We start from the raw sequence: 21,620 nt of genomic DNA, 5'->3' as shown, positions 1-21,620 counted from the left end.
CACTGTTATGAAGTAAACAAGAGCACTGCAATGCAGAGCAATATACGCCCAAAGGTAGGACCTTTGACCCCCCAAATGTGACCTTGACCTTGAAGTGAGCCATCGAAAACATGCACTCTTCATGTTGTTTCAATGTGGTGAACATTTTTCTTAAGTTTCTTTGAAATCCTTCAAGCAGTTCAAGAGTTACAGAGGAGACACGAAATTGCTAACGGACGGACAGACAGATGGACACTGGCGTCATAACATAATATGTCCTTTCGGGCATATTAAACGTCCCGTTAAACATAAATAGTAAAGATTTACACGACTGTTAGACCACCTGTCAACAAAGACCATTGGGTGATTTTTAAAGTCAGGTTTGACTGTAATCATAAATTAGCTATGATATCCTATGGGTGTGCATGTTTATTTACATAGGTGTGGTTAACAATTCAACAATTTTTCTTTCCATTTCTACAACCACAATTTATGTACCCTTTGCAAAACAGTCATGGCTATTCCTTTATACTGTAACATTATCATATCCTTTATTTTTTCTCAATTTTTTTTGACAGTTTTATTAGACTTCTTAGCATAATGACATAAATATAATAAAAGTAACTTAAAACACAATGTCAACACCACTCTCCATTTTTTCAAGACAGAAAAATTAACAACTAAAACCTTTCCCACTTACATAATCTTTAATGAAAATGAAAATGTCGCTTTCATCTAATCTATACAAATACATAAATTTTAACGAATTTAAGCGTAGCTTTTCATTCAACAATAAGTCTTTCATCAAACAGACAGAAAAGGTTTAAATTCAGGTCGCTAAAATGTTTTACATCTACATTTGAGCCGTGCTATGAGAAAACCAACATAGTGGGTATGCGACCAGCAAGGATCCAGACCAGCCTGCGCATCCGCGCAGTCTGGTCAGGATCCATGCTGTTCGCCAACGGTTTCTCTAATTGTAATTGGCTTTGAAAGCGAACAGCATGGATCCTGACCAGACTGCGCGGATGCGCAGGCTGGTCTGGATCCTTGCTGGTCGCAAACCCACTATGTTGGTTTTCTCATGGCCCGGCTCATTTATATTAGTGTAAATGGATCGCAAAGACGGCTTCACAATAGCAAAAGCTCTTATAGGTCGTCTTTCCAATTTAACGAATCAAGTATTTTTTGTCAGTCGATGATTCATCTTAATAAAAAAAATTTATTATGATTTATGACAGGTATATCAATAAAAAAAGATTCAAAGTCGGGACCACAAAAAATTGACACTAGGGGGATCAAATTATTAACCCCAAGGAAAAAAGTTGGTGTGAGAAGCATTTAAACTACAGTATACAGTAACATTCTGTAGTGCTCGCATACCGTCTGGACCAGCCTACAAGGCGATAGCCTGAACCAGAATAACAGCAAGAGTGGTTTCCTTTGGAGCATGGAAAGACCTTGTTGGTGTTGCCAAACAGAATATCTGGCTATGGTCCCATTTCACATCATTTAGAGACTAATTCTTGATAATGTACCATGATAGTATATTAATTGGTAAGTGTTTTTGGGCCTTACTAAATAACCATCAAGCTAGTACAACAATTCAATATCATTTGTTGTTGTTGTTTATTTAGGCCACAGCTATATTGGAATTATAAACATGGGGCACAGTCCAGAGAGAATTAGTACAGGTGACTTCAAACTGAAGCAAACAAAACTGAAATTCAACATTAATGCCATTAGTTAATGTTATTTATACCCAATCCTGACAGTTTTAAATGTCTATAAATAGCAATCACCAACTGCACATTATGACTTGTCAATCAAGATGAATTAAGGTCAAGTGTGAGGTTGGCATACCATACCTAATGGTTTAAAACCAATAGTTTAATCTTTATTTCCCTTAACAGACTGCCATGTTTCTTATGTAATATATGGTTCTCAAACTGTATTAATGATCAATATATTCTAATAGCAGTTGATTTTGGATCAACTTTGGGGTCAAGGGTATAAAACTTAGACTGGAGACCTGTCTAAAAATTCTTGCATCCAACTGGTTGATTCCGAGCTCATTCTTGAAACTGACCGATGAAAACAGGTTGTCTGTGGGTTTCTGGTGTGGATGTTTGTGTAAATCATGAATTTTAACCAAAACTTTGTGGGGTCATTCATAGTATTACATTTCTTTCATATATCATGCATACCATAATATGCATTCATATGGAATGTTTTTATCATGCATTACTGGTATGTAACAGAAAGAGAAAGAAATCATGTACATTCTTCACAATGAAAAATTAACAAATCAGAATAAAATTTAAAGAAAATACTTTTGTTGTAAGAAAGTAATTTTGTTTTAAGGAAATACTATCAAAGAAGGCAACTCACCAAGTTTTCTCCAGACATCCATTTTTCCCCCTTATATCCTTAATATTATTATTCCACTTTCAAATCTTCTTTATTATCCAGTAGAAAATGATTATTTACACTACTGTCGATTTGTCAATTTTCAAACAGGCCATGTTTTAAAAACATCTTTTCTTCGTAGTTTCTTCACTATTTCATTGATCGCCAAATTTATCAATGACAGTTAAATCCTTCGATGACCCGCTATGTTTATATATTTTTCCAATATAGGCAAATTTTCAAACTTAAATTTCACTTAGAGATCAGGTTTTATGCTCTTTCATTGATAATGTCCCTTATGTGAGTGCTCTTCAATTGAAAAGTAAATAAAGTCAAACTAATGAACTCTCCAACTGTAAAGATAAATAAATATCCTCCCACAATTACACTTACTTGAACTTAATAAAAAAAAGCAAAAAAGTGAAATTTTCTTATCAAACTTATCCCACCGCTTTCGCAATATGTTGTATCAGTTTTATCAAAGAATAAGATTTTTCTTATCAATGAATGGCACTTTTATACATGGAATGAAAAAAAACATCAACATGTTTTCCTGTGTACATTTTTAACACCATTTCTTCAAGGTTTATGACTTCACACTGAAATTATGAATGTTTCTTTTCAATTTCAGAGAAATTTATATATTATGTAAGACAGATTTATATCTCCTATAGAAAACTCATAAAAAAAAACATTTTTTCTAACATGAAACATCTTACGTTACTAAAAATAGACCATTTTTATATTCAAGAAAAAACCCCACATAATTTCCTTTTAACGAATAACAATTAATTTTAGCAAATTAAATTTAAGTTTTTTTTAGAATATACAGCTTTTTATAACTAGACCCAAACATAATCTCAAAAAAAATATATGACCAAGTTAAAAAAAATACCATGAAAATTTACATTTTCTTCATAAAAATGCCTCCCATTGACTGGCATAAAGGAATGTGTCAGATATGATTAACCCTTTAACACTGAAACTTATTCAAGATGGGCACCCATAGCTGCTGGAAATCATTTCAATATTCTTAAACCACTGTATATAATATATTCACATCATAAAAAACACACAGTCCAAACACTGTTACACATCATCAAAAATTATAGATCTACTTCTTTTTGCAGATGTTTTGTACCTCTATATCAAAACTGCTTAATCAGCATACAGATCTGATGGAAAATAAACCAAACATTTTAGCAAATGTTTTGTTTAATGGAGAACTTTTACATTATGCATGTATATATGCTCAGTACCTACATGAAATGATAATTAATTAATTAAACCGTCCAGGTGTGAGAAAATGAATAGTATCAAACATCACCATCATTAAATTTTCAACTGTTTCAAAGTCGTCAATATTTTCAATATTAATAATTCAACTATATTTTCACTTTCTTCAATTCAACAGCGGTATTTGTGAAACTGCTTTTCAAACTATTCCTCAACCTCATGTATACAGATCTATATTGATCTAGACATATTTCCCTATTGTCATCCAGTTAATAAAAACATTTTTTTAATGAACACACATGTACTTTAAAATCCACTTCGATGAAATATTTATTTTCCGACACTGACATTTATATAATACACAATACATCTTCTTAAAAACACTTTTGACAAATTATTTTCACCTACAACATTGCCCATCAAACCTATACATTATCTGCTCGAGCAACTTTTCCCAAAGCTTAAAAGTTCGGTCCCTGATATATTCAAATGATAAAATTTTATTAACAAATCAGGTTCAATCTTACATAAATAAAGACAGCGTAATGTACAAGACGATTATTAACTGCAAATATAGACAGTAAAAACATTCAATTGTATAAAGAACTGAACTTAATTTATCAGATAAACAACATTACCAGAAAAATGTTATTCAAATGAAAAAAAAAAAAGATCTAAATTTTGATAGATATTTGACAGGTTATAACAAATAATCCAAGGGAGATAATGAAAATTATGAAGACCTATGTTCTTCAAAAAGACAACTGACAAAATTCCCTTCATGTGTGAAAAACTGAGATGTCTAATATATAATTCTATAATTATAGAGCATGGTGAATATACCTGCACATCTGCCCCCCACCCCCACCTCCCAGACACAAATAACCCAGATAGGAGAGCTAGAATGACCATCTTAGAAAGAATGGTAGGTAACTGATGCAAGTAACAGAACTTGAATGAAAAATGACCACAGATTTAATATCCACACACATTGACACTATATAAAGAATCTGGATTAGAGGATTGATTGATGTCAATCTGACTAAAGTGCATCTCCTAATACGCTACGCATAGGATCTGAGAACGACCTATTCATAGCCTCGTTCTGACGACCCTTTCCCTAGCCAATCTGAGCTTAACTTACAATATTTTGCAAATCTACCTGTATCCTTGACTTTTGATATTTACAATTCTTATGCCAAAATGTATCAGATAGCCGGTTAGCTCAGTCGGTAGGCTACTTGCTTGTAAGCGAGGGGTCCCGGGTTCGAGCCCTGGAATGACTGCACATTTTTCTTACTCTTTGAAATTGGAACAAGTCGTCTGATTGGTTAAAATAAAAATAGCAATACTGGAAATCCAAAATATACGGAAGGCGTATGTGAATGGGTCGTTCTCAGATCTTCGTTTAGAAGATCAAGTACTTAAGTCAGATTGGATTGATGTTTGCTCTGTGGCTTTCAGCTCTATTTGAACTGTCATGTTAGGAAGCCGCTATCCAGCTGGTTCTGAAAACAGTCGGTGGTTCAATCCTGGTGCCTGCCTGTTCCCTAAACAATGCCCAATGGCCCGCCAGGTGTCTTCCTCTACCACAAAAATTGAAAAGTCACCTAACCACCTCAACTGCATCAATGTCACATAAAACCGAACAACAACAACAAAATAAACGAATCAAACTCTGAAACCTCAATAAAATGGTAAACTTTAAAAACTCTTCTAACTTTCATCTTTTAAAATTATGTAAACATTAAAACTATCTGCATCACCCACCTCATTTAAAAGGTACGTAATTTGAAACACAGACCCATAAAATGTATCTCATCATTATGTCATAAAATCATACATGCGGCAGACATGCATCATGGTATGCATATTATAATACTTATTAATATCTGAACATAAGTAAAAATTCGTGGAACCATTAAATGCGGTTTCGATCATTAATCATCATTACGAAAATTAGTGTATTCGCTTTAAGACTTGGATGTTTCTCGTTCAGCTCTGCATATGACGATTTTTTTAAACTGAAATGAACTAAGAAAACTACTCCTCCAAAAGCTGACTGAAAACTTTTCAATAGACACACATCAGAAACTTGCTACCAAAAGTTGTCGATAGGAACTTTCCTTTCAATTTTGTGCCAAAAAAATGTTCGTCAAAGTCTCGAAGAATATCATACCAGTTTATAAAAGAATCGTGAAAACTATATTGAATGAAAGAGAATTTTCCCTTCTGAATAAGTGCATAACTTTTTCCTTTCATTTGGTTTGTTGAGTGCTGAGATTTGTCTCCACTATACCTGTTCAAAAGCTCAATTTAAAACATCATTTCCATTTCAGATTTTCTTAACTTTCATTGTAGAAGTTCAAAGTAGTGACCACAGTAAATGAGAGAATACTCACCCTAGAGAAAAATTATTTTTCTCAAGAGATGAAAAAATGAATTTCATGTAAATATACCTAAATTAATTTGAGTATATTCTATAAATCAGAGGTCTTCAACTTAGTCCACATCTGCCTGTTTTCTTAACTTTTACCGATAAATATTATTATGTCATAAAACACTACAGAAGTAAGAATTTTTTTGTTATAAATAGCCTCTGAATGAAATTAGCTGATAATCATGTTTAACAAAACAATTTAAGGACAACAAAGTTATCTCCCTTAGAATTCTGCTATAGTATTTTCAACCATTGTAGCAGGCTATCAGATTAACTTCAGTTTATTTTCGCTTGAATAATTATGTTAACGGAGTTTGTGTCCATGGGAGGAGTGTGTGTGTGTGTGTGTGGGGGGGGGGTGAGTAGGGCTCATTTCATGTGTTTTTGCGCTAACATTTAGCCCAGTCCCCTCAGAGAATTTACTTTTTTCCCCTACTTCTGTTTTATTTCAGCTACACATTGCCCAGAATTACAAATTCTATAAATGAAAAAAATCCCTTGAAAAATGTCCTGAATTCAACATAAGAGAGCCCTGGCACCATTCTCTTAAAGTTAAAGAAGTCCCTGGAACTTGAACTTCAAAACAGCACTCAAACAGTACCAGAATGCCAAGCAGTCATAGTGAGGTTTCGAGCCCATGACCACACAGGTCATAAACCCGCACCTTTTCCGATTCACCAAATGATTGTAATTTAGATAGAAAACCTACTTACCTAAATTTGTAACTTATCAAATATTCATGTATTCTCCACATTACAGATATCCGCTTAGCATATATAATTGCAAGGTTATGAATTTTAATATGAAAATGATGTATCGGATATGCTAAAAAAACACAGTAACTTTTCATCTGGTCTTTTCAGCGGGCATCCTTGGTCTGAAATCTATCTCAAAAGGACGTTCATATAATATGTTAAAGTTAAAGGTACTCTATCTATGATGGTGAAGAAAATTCAGTGCCAGAATTAATAGGTTTGCCAGTTTAGGAAAGATGAATAGAAAGTTTGCTCGTTGGTTTTTCTAACATTAAAAAAAAATATATATATACACATAGCTTAAGCTGCAAGATACCAACATCTTTTGTGTTACGTGTGTTATACGAGATTAAAGAAATAAATTTAGAATGATTCGGAATCTGAAATGCAAGTTCCACAGAATTTTGACGGTTTTCAGCAGCATATTGACAATTTGTTGCCTTATTGTACAGTCTCAATATTTCAAATAATATTGTAAACCTAAAAATGTTTGCAACAATATTTCATATTCCCATATCAACTGATATATTCATGATTAATGTTTATTTCTCTATAGAGATAAAGCAGTGTCATATTTACCTAGTGCTGATTTCGCTGATTTCTCGTCAATGTGATTAATTCTGCTAATATACTACCCTTATGACTTGTCACTAATTTAAAACTGCAAGAATCATTTGAGCCGTGCCATGGGAAAACCAACATAGTGGGTGTGCGACCAGCATGGATCCAGACCAGCCTGCGCATCCGCGCAGTCTGGTCAGGCTCCATGCTGTTCGCTTTTAAAGCCTATTGGAATTGGAGAAACTGTTAGCAAACAGCATGGATCCTGACCAGACTGCGCAGATGCGCAGGCTGGTCTGGATCCATGCTGGTCGCACACCCACTATGTTGGTTTTCCCATGGCACGGCTCATTTGTACGTTTCTAGCAACTTATTACAATAAGATTTTAAAATACAAGCAAAACTATGGTTAAGTTACAACATCGACCTTTAAATTTGGACATGATACCCCGTATTATAGCGGATTACTTTCATCATCCTAGTGCCTGGAGCACTGAAATACTATACCATTATTTCAAGGGTGAATATATAATTTTCTTCCATCAAAACTGTAAAAATAAGTACATCTAAATTTAAACGGTTCTATCGGTCATCTTAATATTCTAATTAGCAATTCTACCCACTTTGTTTAAGTGCATTTGAAAGTCAAAACAAGTAAAAATGGACAAGAGTTCAAGTTTTAATGTGGTCGTTCCCAAACATGAAATATTTATCATTACTTATTATGTAGATTTATATGTTTACATTTCTTTCAGATTACAAAGGGTTATTTCCTAAATAATAACCAAAAAGCATAGAGTAACTGAAAAGAGCAGAACATGTTTGTAATTATTTGCAACTGTTAAAACAGTGGTGCAATATTTTAGTCTGAATTTAACTTTATTTAACATAAAAGGAAAGGATCTGATTAAGATTGATCCAACTTCTCAAACACTTTAAGAAAAATTTCTGCAAAATGGTTACAGTTTATAAGTCACGATAATTTCCTATCTGTCCCTACAGTATAATAATGAAATGTGACTTTAAGAAGACTCCTGATGTTTAAATGGTGGGGTATCTGCTGCAGGTCAATGGTTCGGACCCACATGGGTTTAATAGGCTCAATCATACCTAGCCTGCAACACTTTCATTTTTGTCGTGTTGAGCGACCTGTGAAGTTTCCACTTTTCTCTATTTTAAAAAATCTCACTTAAGGTAGTGGACTGGTAATGATTGTCAGCAACTTCCGTGCAAATAAATATCCTCCGTATGCAATTTCGGCATCCTCTGGCCATAACAGATAATTATTTTTCGTAACAACCGAAGAATGCCGAAATCACATATGGAAAGACGTAAACCAATGGAATTTGCCGAACATAATTACTGGTCCATTACCTTAAGACCAATACTTGTAAGTTTCTCATTATGAAGCTAAAACCAGACAACCATGCAGCTTTACTTTACACTTTTGTATTAAAAGTCAATAAAAAGACATACCTTCACTTGATTCATTCAGCTTCGACTTTCGCATGGAACTTTTATCTTTTCTTCGTTTCCGACTGCCTTCACTCATTGCCGACGACGAGGCACTCTGATCGCTGTCTGTTCCCATTCTGTGTGTATCCGCTTCCCGCGTAACAAACCTCCGTCGCTCCATCAAATCTGACATGTCAGAAGCCATCCCACCCGATAATTCGGTCTGGTTCACTTCGGTAAAGCTATCTGATGCTTCCTTCCGAATATTTTCCCCATAAAGCATTTCCGAAACCGAGGCGGAAGATTTTTGAATTCCCGAAGCAATAATAGACTTGTGTTCATCTTCCTTTTGTTTTTTATCAAATTGTTCTCTAGACTGGATCACAGACTGAACTTCCTGTTTTAAGACTGGTTTATTATCTTGCAAGTTTTGAGTACCCAGTCTAGAGACACTTTGATGGCTTGGCTTATCAACTGTTTTCTCTGTGGACGGTTTCTGACTAGGAACATCTGCGGACTTCTGCTGCAATCCCTTGCTGCCACTACTGAAAGATAACAAACAGATAACTGTAAAAGTGAAAAAGATTTTCTCACCAAAACTTTGCAAAATCGTGACAGAAGACCTGGAGTACTGAAATATGAATGATGATGTTTTGATATAATTATCAGATGAGTAACATTTAATGAGCAGCCTATATCACTTTTCACCCTAGTCCCGAAACCCACACCCACAGTCAAAACCCAAACCTCAAACTTCGACAGATAGCAACTTCATTTCAAATAAAACTTGTAAGGAAATGACACCAGAAATACTTTATGAAACAAACATGCTCCCGAAATGGCACAACTGACACAATGGTTACATAAGTGCCCTTGGCTGTGATCTTGGAGGTACAGACACCAATCTTGCGTCTCACATGCCTTTCCATCCTGCTTAAAATGTGTGTATCATTTCATTGAAATCCTGTGAATCTTTTAAAACTGATTAAGGAAGAGCGGGGTAGGTTAGGGATTGGGGGAAATTAACAGACACTGTAATTACTGTAATTCCAGTGTTGAATGGAAAACTGTCATAACTTATATTAAATACAGAATGAGTTTTTAGACTGTTCATAATTATGTGCCCCTGCTATTGCTTTAGAATGTATTTAAAGGCTTTGTATTGTCTTATTAATAACTAAAATTGTCTTATTGATAATGAAAACAAAGAAACAATTCAAATGACTTGAACTAGGATACAAAAGGATTGTTTTCATGAATTATTCATGCATCATAAGACATGATACATCTTTGTGCAGTTTAGGAGTCCTCTCAAGTTTCTCATTTGAGCCGTGTCATGAGAAAACCAACATAGTGGCTTTGCGACCAGCATGGATCCAGACTAGCCTGCGCATCCGCGCAGTCTGGTCAGGCTCCATGCTGTTCGCTTTTAAAGCCTATTGGAATTGGAGAAACTGTTAGCGAACAGCATGGATCCTGACCAGACTGCGCGGATGCGCAGGCTGGTCTGGATCCATGCTGGTCGCATACCCACTATGTTGGTTTTCTCATGGCACGGCTCAATTTTGTTTTTAAAATGAGACATCTTTCGATGAAAGTTCAAAATCTTATATTTGGAGGGCTGAATCATTTTAACCCTTACCATGCTAAATTTCTTTAATGAACTTGTCTGTCTCCCAATTTGGACTGTAACATTAACTGTTTAAAAGGGGTGCTTACCAAAAAGATACTGGCTGAAAAGCAAACAGTGCAGATCATGATCAGACTGCATGCATGTGCGGGCTGATCATGATCTACACTGGTCGCAAAGGCAGAATAAGTCGTATCCCGCATGGTAAGGGTGAAGCATCGTCATTCAGACTTCAAAACTGACTGAGCAAAATAGTTTAAATTATCACTGGATTTATGAAAAAAACGACAACCTAATATTGCTTCAAAATAATAAATAAGCAGCCTGTATATGCAGTGATAGTTCTCGCAATGTAAAGGGGCACAACTCCAAAACCTTTCGGTAATTCCATTTGCCAGTTAATTGTATCTATATTATAGGTTTTTCTTTTTGTTGGGCTTAGTTAGCATCACAGCAAAAAAATTACAGGTTGAGCTTTAGGTTGCGGAGGAAAGACCCCATTGGTGCCTCTGGGCATTATTTCATCACTGGCTGCCACCTGTGTAGAACCACTGACCTTCTGTAAGCCATGCAGTTAGAAGGCTTCCTCATGTTCCGAAGCATAGTTTTGAACCTTCTGACAGCGGTAAAGGATAAAGATTCAAAGTCAGTGACTTTGGTGTAATTCATACATGCATATAAAACTTACTAATATAACAGAATTATAATATACTGAAGTAGAAATTTAGCAGTAATATCTTATTCAAAAATGATAACTGTGATTTATGATACTTTATAGACAATTACATTAATTTTAAAAAGTCTGGTGTACATCAAAGTTTACTTACATGGCGTTATAAGAACGTCTGTTGAGTTTGTATCCAGATACAGAATTTCAAACTTGAACTAAATTTTTAACTTTTTCGCTAAATCCGCATATAATATAAAGAAACCAATTTTAAATCTAAAAAAGATTTAAACCACAGTAATCCAAATAAACTGAAAGTAACAGCATGACGCGTACTGCTAAACTTACTTACTTATGATAAAAGCCACCCATATAAACTTCACGGCTTTAAACTTTGTCTTATTTTCCCAGTCAAAACCAGAAGAATGTAACCTATCTGTAGCTTTTTGGAAAGTTGAGAGCTTTCCGTTTTCATCTTATTGTGCAGAGAAAATGTTTTTACACCAAAATTACATTTGTGCTTTCTCTGTGTAACCTATCATTAAAAGTATTAATCTTAAATAAAAACATGGTTAGTCAGAATTTTTTTTGACGTTTTTCAGCCAGTTGGTAAAGTTAACCGATAATTGGATAAGTAACTAAAGTTATATTCAATTTATTATACCCTTTTGCAACTTTTTATGTGGCTTTTATTATTTATTGTAACAGAGTGATTCAGAAATTGGACTTAAATAAAACCAATGTACTACAAAATCATTAATATTTGAGGGGTACTAACTTTTGTCGGTTTTTGAAATTTTTGTGGTTGTGACAATCCACAAAATTTAATCCTTACAAAGAAATGAAATTTCCAATAATTGTAAATCTAAAATTTCAAAACCATAAATCCAATGTTCCAACAAAGTAATCATTTTGTGGAAACCATGAAATTTTATGTCCACGAAATTAAATGATTTGACAGTATTTTATTTTGTTTTTTTTTCACTTAAGTAACTGACAACAACCAGTATTCATTTATTCTCTACAAAACACTGACAACTTCCTTACATACATTTGGAAGATGAAATTCTTCAAATGCAGAGTTGTCAAATCTTTACTGATAAACATTTGCCAGCCTTGCATGTAGGGATCCAACTCACAACCTCTCCACTGGAAGCCGTGCTCTCTCTACTGAGCCTTAGACTGGGTTGGGTTCCTGCACGCACATGGCACATAAACGGCTTAGTCATGCCTCTTTGACTGTGCAATCATTTAATTTTATTTGCATGAAATTTCATTGGTTGGTTAAAACAGCTATTTCACGGGAACATGAATTCGAGGATTTTAGCTTCTGAATATAACATAAATTGGAACATTACTTCATGATCATTGGGCTTTAATTTCACCGACTGTCTCCAACATGAAATCTTCGAAAATAAACCCCCCAAAAATTTATTATTTCATGGTATGTATCGGTTTTAAGTCAAATACAGTAGTTTTAAGATATTAATTTTGAGCAAGCATTAGCGAAGCAAGAATATTAATAAATTATCTTAAAACTGCTGAGTTCAACTTATAACCATCTTACAGTCTGCCATTAAATTTTAATACATACTGTGAAATAGAATGGTCAGATTTGAATGAAATGGAGCAATGCCATTGGCAGAGCAACTTGGGTGAACTGTAATCTAAAGATAAGGTAATACTCTCCATGGTATAATTTTGCTAATATTTGCAAGCACTTGAGATCTACTCTGTATTTTTTTACTAAAGATACGTGATGGAAGGGAGGCAACCAAAAAAATGTACAGGCTTACCTATATGAAAGGGAGACAATCAAAACGATCATGCCTGTTTCTATAACCTGCTGGAAATTTGCAAAAGATACTGAAATTTTGCTCAATATGAAGTTTCCTTATATTCTTTCCAAAGGTCAATAGTCTGGATTAGTGCACATATTTAACTGTCTTAAAAATAGAATAAGTACGAATGAAAAATAAGCAACGGAAAAAAACTGACTGATTATGCATTGCATCACAAGCCTCTCAATATAAGACACTGCTCCGCATCATTCAGTGTCTTAACATATGTTTTTGTTTCTTAACATAAGCCAATTTATTTATGTATCAATTATTTGGTAACAGTGAATTTTCTGCCAATCTGATTACCTCTTCGTACGCAATTCTCCGTATTTTTCCGGCAATATAACATAACTACGCACTTACCAGCTTCCCCCTCCAGTAATCTAATGATAAAGCTATCAAAATGCATGGCAAAAAAACACATTGCAGAACCAACATTGTTTATGCTTCTCTCCTTCTGTTTTCAGCATGAAAGATTGGAAAGCTTTTCTCTGGATCTTCCTAGAACTTTCGTGCCAAAATCGCGATTTGTTTTGAAGGCAATACCCCAGGTATCACCAGAATAGTGAATCAAGTACATCTTCGTGTTTATAACGAAAAGTTCATGTACATTATTCTCCTTGGTCCTGTTTACAAACAACTACACCATATAAAGATGTGTTAGAGCCATTTTTCAAAAGTATTTCCGTTATGTAACAGCTGACAGTAATCTGTATTCTGTACCAGTACTAACCTGTTCTCCACAAGTAACAGCCAACTTCTTTACATAAATCTGAGGTGGGGGACAAATGATTTCAGAAGCAATGTCTGTTATCAATTTATCACGGGACAATTACACTTCTTTGAGGATCAAATTCAAAACCCCATGATCCTTAGTTCCGCGCTATCTCTATTGAACTAAACAGGTCGGATTCTATGCAAGAGTAAAACTGTGTAATGGCACATGATCTTGAGGTCAACATTACCAAGGATAGAAGTTCAGAAAGCAGTCAGGGTAGTTAACACAAGGTCAGAGAACTCTCTCCAAAATGAATGTAAACTCTGTAATTATCAGAATGGGTCTGTATTTTTTTTTAAGGTCCCATAGTACTATTAACTTCCAAAATATCATTTTTATGACAAATTAGAGAAATTATGGTATGTGACCTTGACATTGAACATATGCCAATTATTGCTGGTTAGCTATGCACAATGTAAGAGATTTTAAGTTTCCCAAAAAGGATTTGTTTGAAAAAGAATTTTATGCTTGTTTTGGAGCAATAGTAAATTTACGTTAAACCACCAGTTTTTTTTCTGTATCATAGCTCAGATCTCCATCCCCATCCAAACCTTCCCAAAAGCCCACTTGTAAATCCTGATTACAGTCAGAGCTGTTTATAATGTCATGCAGGACACCAGTCCAACATCCAGAACTATAAAAACTGAGTTTTGAAACCAGTCTAACAATGCTGCCCTGCCATTGGTCAATTTCAAGTTTAAGCTCGGAAACAACCAATCAGATGCTATAGATTTCAGACTGGTCTCCAAACTCATTTTTATAACCTTATGCACCATGTTTGTAAGCATATTGTCAGTAGCATAACGTCCATAAATATATAATTTTGAAGCTGGAAAAATATGTTCAATATGTTAAATTGTACATTTTTCATGTTAAAAAGCTATATATTCAAGTGAACAATATTTACCTGTTTCCTCCAAATAAGCTCAAGATGTAAGTAAATAGTAGTCCAAGAGTATAATTCCATAAAAGTTTTAATAAATCCACAGCTGATCTCTCCATGGTTTTATCTATATTAATTTTCGTTAAATCCTGGTCTTCAATAATAACACACCATCCTTTTTTGTCCCTCTTAAAATTGTCATCCTTTAATTTCTTAATGCAGTATTTTCTTTTATTTTAATTAATGCAATATCTCAAACCGCAAAAATCCAAAACTTCGCCAAGACCGTCTGCCAAATTACATAATCCCATTCTTGTTGGGAGCTATAAAAAAATTATTTTAACCTTCAATTAGCCATTTTCAACAGTCAGCGCTCTTTTTTTTTCGTATGTTGAAACTTGAAACCTCTTATTTTACGTATTGACACTTTATATTACCAAGTTCATTAAAAAACGAAATCGTAACCCAAGATCAAATTTTGTGCTGTAGCCATTTTATACACTAAAATGATAGTTCACATACAAAGTAACGAACTTGTTTAAAAGTTAATGGCGATTTAATGTATTTTCTTTTGAAACAGTCATGCATTTTATGTAAATTTTATGTAAAATCCTGGCCAAAATCTTTACATCATTTTTAGTAAAGCATCAATATATTACACAACTAGTTTCGCTAAAAATTATTTACTATTCCCCACTTATGAATAACAACACGATATAGGTAATATATAGGTAACGAGATAACAAATGGCGAGATGGAAGGTTATAGCATACAAAATAGCAGGTATTTCTAACAATGCATTTTGTTCTTATCCATCATCAAGGCAAAATTACCGTAAAGTCATTCATATGTGCCGTAAACTAATTTTCATGGAACTTACTGCAGTGATAATCTATAAAAATATTCCAGAGAAGAAAAACAATTCACAGGTAACATAATTTATCATTATCACTTGGAATCCTTAATTTTGTTTATTTCCCTACTAAATAGCGAAGTTTGCAAGAACTACAAAATATCATGCCAGCGAATAATCACTGATTTTACAATACTTATCATTGATTTGTATACAAAAGAGAAAATGATTCCTTTTTATTTATGATATAAGCAATGAAACCATTGAAACCTAACTTGACCAGACATCCTTGTATACTGTATACAAATCTGACAGTTTCAGAGAAGAAATAAGTGTTCACCAATTTCTTTCTTATTATGCCAGCAACTGAGTTATAATTAAAACATACTGGGGAAACAGCAAAAATAAGTAACAGCAAAAATAAGTGATAAAAATCCAAAGAATATGGATATCTGAATACTCGGTTAAAGTGCAATTATTAATTCTGCATTCAATTCAATTTATTCCTAATTACTTTAGATCTACATGACTCTTAAATGATTTTTTTTAGACAGATACACATCACCAAAATTGATTTGGAAATTTAATGTCCAGAAATTGGTTAACATCTCCAACAACTGGGCAAAATTTGTAACAATTGAAGAAATTTAACATTCATGAAAATTTTAATTTTAATGCAAATTTATGTCAGGTGTTGCTATGAAAGATTTTATTGTGCATTTATTCAAATATAATTTATGCAAGAAAAAATATCATTCCGTCATATCATGAATATAAATGTACATCACACCACAATAACGCTTGCCCATTGTATTCCTTTAATTTTTTTTTTTATTATTATTTATAGAAGACATTAGATTCTCAACTATTCATATACCATAGACTCTCATATATAATGCACACCCATATATTTTGCTGCCTCATACAGAGCTTTAAAGTAACAAGACTAATCTCCCTTTTAACCAAAGAGCTATAAAAATAAATAGATTGGCAACTTGAAAGGCATATAGAGCAAATCTCACCAACCTCCCGTGACAAAAAAACGAGATCATTTTCACAACTCCGTGAAAAGTGCTCGTTTCGATCCTTCCACGCGCCATTTTGTATGCGAAAGCAATTATTCATCGGTAAAATAATTATCACCGTAAGACCATGCTGCTTTCGATGGCAAAAAAACGTGTACTTCATGTCTTAAGTTAAGACCATTTCACATTAAACTAATTTTGTTTTAGAAGCTAACATGTATTTAAAATGTAGTTTTAAAGGTACAAATTGTAACTCCATGCTCACCGATGTTTGTTTTTAGTAAGATAACGCCGAATCACGATCTGACACGAGCTCACGCGAGATTACAGCCAGTTGCCATTCTGTGTATTTTATACTTCTTTGTTTTAACTTATTTTTTTCCGACTGAGCTTTATTTTTTCATGAATCAGATTTATTGTAGGGCATGAATCCAAATATAAAACTTTTGGCATTATATTATGGCAGGTTGTTTAGACCTTATCTATCATTGTTATACTGAAGTTCCATCTACTCAAGAAGTATACTAAAGTACATTTAAACAAAGTGATTGCAAATTGAAAAAAAAAAAACACACTCAAAGAAAAATGCAAAAACTTATATCATTTGGCTATATGCTATGCATTTTATTTTGAGAAAAACTTTATTCGCAATTTGAACTGTTTCGTGCCTTATTCCTATTGTTCTCTTTTCATTAATTTTTTCACAAAAGAACTCTCCAAATACAGAATGGTAGAAATTTTCTCTCCAATCAAGTAATTAAAATTTTTGATATAAATGGATTTTCAATATATTTACAACTTCTATACAACCAACATCTCTTAATACTCCAAGCCATGTTCACTCTACACAGGTTGCACTGTAGATTAACTCCAATTTTCATATCAAATATAGATGCCACCCTTATTTTTTCAAATTTCCTATAACTTCCTCAATTCTCTCACTGAAATTTTCAAAACATAATCCTACTGAGGCACAAATTTGTATCCATTTTTTTCTCTCACTAACTTCTTATGTTCCAAACCGTGACACCTATTACATAAAACAGAATGATAAAGACACAGCTACAAAAATGTATCATTATACACAAAGTATGACAAAAACTTGGCGAAGAATGCAATGTCATGTCAAACTGCTATTGATTTGTATCATTAAAAGCTGGAGTATTTAAAGGAATCTATTTCCTTGACAGATAATCGTTCTTTTTTTCTTTCTTTAAACAATGCAAAAATTATGTCACCCACTCTATGTCAGAAATAATGGATAATACTTAAGCTAGGGATAAGAGAAGGTAAGTAACTTTGCAGACCTCTTTTTATAGCTATTAACTTCAACTTTTTATCAACTTGACAGAGTATGTTTTACAGCACATGAATTTGTTTTATTTATTTTTAGTTTATTATTATTTCATTTTATTACATATATACCTCAAATGTAAGAAGCAACTTTTCTTCTTTATGCAGTTCAATCTTTTCCTCACATTCTTACCCTGCTAAATTTCTATAATGAACTTGTTCATCTTTCCATTTGGACAGTACCATTAACTGTTAAAAGGGGTGCATACTAAAAAGATACTGGCTGAATGGCGAACAGTGCAGATCATGATCAGACTGCACAGATGTGCAGGCTGATCATGATCTACACTGGTCGCAAAGGCAGAATCAGTCGTGCCCAGCATGGTAAGGATTAACTGTACTATAGACCTTTTTGAAATTTAACAATACTTTTAAGAAATTCAATTATTGAGTAGACCTTTTAGAAAATTCATGTCTTTTTGTCATTATTGCACAATGCACTTTTTTTTGAAATTCAACTACACAATGTTTTAGATGTTTATTTTCATTTTGCACACTAAGTCTTATAAGAAATTCAATTTTTGTCCATTTTGCACTTATGCATTTTATATTAAATTCTGTCACCACAACATTATGCATCAATTTGAAATTAATTTGTTTGACAATAATTATATACCGCAATATACTTTTTTAGAAATTCACATTTGTGTGCCAATATATAGCAAAATGTACTTTTTTACAAAATCAATTTGTGTGTATACATTTCAGTGTGTATATACTTTTTAGACATTAATTCCAACATTTTTCGACCAATTTAATTATACAATATATATATTCCAACTAATTAACATCTTCACAAAGTATAGTTCACAAGACACATAAAAATAACAGAATCCATATACATGTATATTTTTTTCCATACGAAATATAAATACTTTATGTAAATAATAAACTATTTAATGCAGGGTCATGTTAAGAATAGACCGTCTATTTACACCATTGTCGAAAAAATTGAACGGGTTTAAATTGGTAATACTATCATCGGGTACGCTAAATAGCTACTAATCCTCGGGCACGGTTATCTTTGTGCCCGCAATTTTCTACAAATCCCCCGCTATTATTTGTTCTATGAACAAACAATTGTCAAAGTTTTACATATTTGGAATTTGTTAACTGCAATAAAAAATTTCAAGTGCATTTAAAATGTTTGATATAAAAATAATAAAATATTTTATATTCAAGGACTCTTAAATGAATTTTTGTCTGTGATTTTATAATTTTATCTTTCCATCGGCTAGTTTATAATTGTTACACAAAGCAATTAAAGTACACTTAGCTTAAGCATTGCATACAATTATATTTTTTGGCAAAAATCCTTTTCATCATTGATTGGACACATTAATTTTATTTTTTTTATTTCTTGAAAATCTCTGGAAAGTTTATTAAGTGACTTAAATACTATATAAAGAATAAACAAGAGCTGTCTCCATAGGATGACACATGCCCCCGATGGCACTTTGAATGAATATATAGTTATGGCCGATGTTAGAGTTTAGGACCTTTGACCTACGGAACTGGGTCTTGCGCGCGACACGTCGTCTTACTGAGTCACACATTCATGCGTAGTTATTTTAAAATCCATGCATGAATGACAAAGATATGGACCGGACACGCCTATCAATGCACTATCATGAAAAATGACCTTTAACGTCTAAGTGTGACCTTGACCTTTGAGCTACGGACCTGGGTCTTGCGTGCGACACGTCGTCTTACTGTGGTACACATTCACGCCAAGTTATTTGAAAATCCATCCATGGATGACAAAGATATGGACCGGACACGCCCATCAATGCACTATCCTTTAATGTCTAAGTGTGACCTTGACCTTTGAGCGACGGACCTGGGTCTTTCACGCGACACGTCGTCTTACTGTGGTACACATTCATGCCAAGTTATTTGAAAATCCATCCATCGATGACAAAGATATGGACCGGACACGCCCATCAATGCACTATCCTTTAATGTCTAAGTGTGACCTTGACCTTTGAGCTACGGACCTGGGTCTTGCGCGCGACACGTCATCTTACTGTGGTACACATTCATGCCAAGTTATTTGAAAATCCATCCATCGATGACAAAGATATGGACCGGACACGCCCATCAATGTACTATCCTTTAATGTCTAAGTGTGACCTTGACCTTTGAGCTACGGACCTGGGTCTTGCGCGCGACACGTCGTCTTACTGTGGTACACATTCATGCCAAGTTATTTGAAAATCCATCCATCGATGACAAAGATATGGACCGGACACAAAAATTGCGGACAGACTGACAGACCGACAGACAGACCGACAGACGGTTCAAAAACTATATGCCTCCCTTCGGGGGCATAAAAATACTATAATTCAAATTAGGAAATGTTTGTACACAAAACTATAAAAAAAAACATTATACAACAATTTTTATATATAATTTGCAGACTTTGAAATGAGAATGCTTGCACTATCCAACTCAATATAAAATTAATGAAATTTCAATTTTTATCGGAAATTCATAATTTAATTGTGAGAGTACATAGATTATTACAATAACCATGCCTTTTTTAATGTAAATATTATAACAATGAAATAAGATACCTATGAACACTTATATTATTTTCTCTCATGCTATTAGCGAAAATATTTCACAATATGGTGTTCTCTAGAAAAAGACATTTTACTCTAATTAAATGCAATGTAAAACAGAAAAAAAATTATTCCAAAAAGTTTACCAACTGTATGATTAATATACCAGACAATTTTCACTATGATATTCCTGTGATACATGAAAAAAACATGCAGTTAAAAAAATTAATTTAAAGAGTTTCCAAATTCACTAGTCCAATGTTAAACCAATGGCCTGCAAATCCCAAGAATGATTTTTTAAAAGGCACACTGATCATATGAAAAAAGTTCTAGTATTTGAAGCTATAAGGAGTTTCATAATTTTTTTTTTATTGGACTTTGGATTATTTTTTCATTTTTTTAAGCTTCTAATATCGAGGTATTTACTTAACTTTGTGAAATTTTCAGATATAACGAATGGGGTTCTTCAAACTGGTAAACTTAATTGAGCCGCGCCATGAGAAAACCAACATAGTGCGTTTGCTATCAGCATGGATCCAGACCAGACTGTTCGCTAACAGTTTCTCTAATTGCAATAGGCTTTGAAAGTGAACAGCATGGATCCTGACCAGACTGCGTGGATGTGCAAGCTGGTCTGGATCCAAGCTGGTCGCAAACGCATTATGTTGGTTTTCTCATAGCGCGGCTCATATCAATTTTGCAAGATTAATGACCAGCATTTTTGTTTTTTATATTTATTAGATACTTCATTAACTTTATCATACTTCATTTAAAGCTGTAAATTTTCTGGCCTATTTACACTTAAACCTATTACAAGCAAATACTTCTCTTTTTTCACTGATAAATAACCCCCTTACATGCAAATAATGATTTTGCATTTTCAATTTTCAGACTGAATGATTTTGCAATTTACATAATATACAACTTTGCTACCCCTTTTCACACAGGACAAAGTTATTGAAAATCAAATGATAAAAGATTTATTAGGTATCTTTTCTTTAAAATAATTAAAATGCAACACTTTAAGTTTTATGTGTCTGAAAGCAGCAAACAATTTTTGGTCTATATCTTTTATCATGCAATTTCATCTTTAAAACTTGGGAACGTAACAATTCCAAATGTTTGAATGCAGAGCTCAAAGCAATGAAATGCATAAACGAAACACAAATTGCCTAGAAAAATGAAGATATT

At 33.5% G+C, this 21,620-nt stretch overlaps 1 protein-coding gene across 12 annotated transcripts in view; it reads right to left on the bottom strand.

Moving 5' to 3' along the window:
- The window catches only part of LOC123538762 (uncharacterized), a 197,351-nt gene that overhangs the window by 99,186 nt on the left and 76,545 nt on the right, over window positions 1-21,620 (bottom strand). For 11 of the 12 annotated variants that reach the window (XM_053530361.1, XM_053530356.1, XM_053530360.1 and 8 more), the window contains one exon: window positions 8,857-9,380. In XM_053530361.1, the coding sequence (XP_053386336.1) occupies window positions 8,857-9,380 (524 nt within the window). The remainder of the gene's footprint in view (window positions 1-8,856; window positions 9,381-21,620) is intronic. The other variant, XM_053530357.1, reaches the window with a different exon arrangement.

Source organism: Mercenaria mercenaria, chromosome 18 (assembly GCF_021730395.1).
Source record: "Mercenaria mercenaria strain notata chromosome 18, MADL_Memer_1, whole genome shotgun sequence".
Classification (NCBI taxonomy): domain Eukaryota; kingdom Metazoa; phylum Mollusca; class Bivalvia; order Venerida; family Veneridae; genus Mercenaria; species Mercenaria mercenaria.
This window is presented reverse-complemented; position numbering and strand designations above follow the sequence as displayed.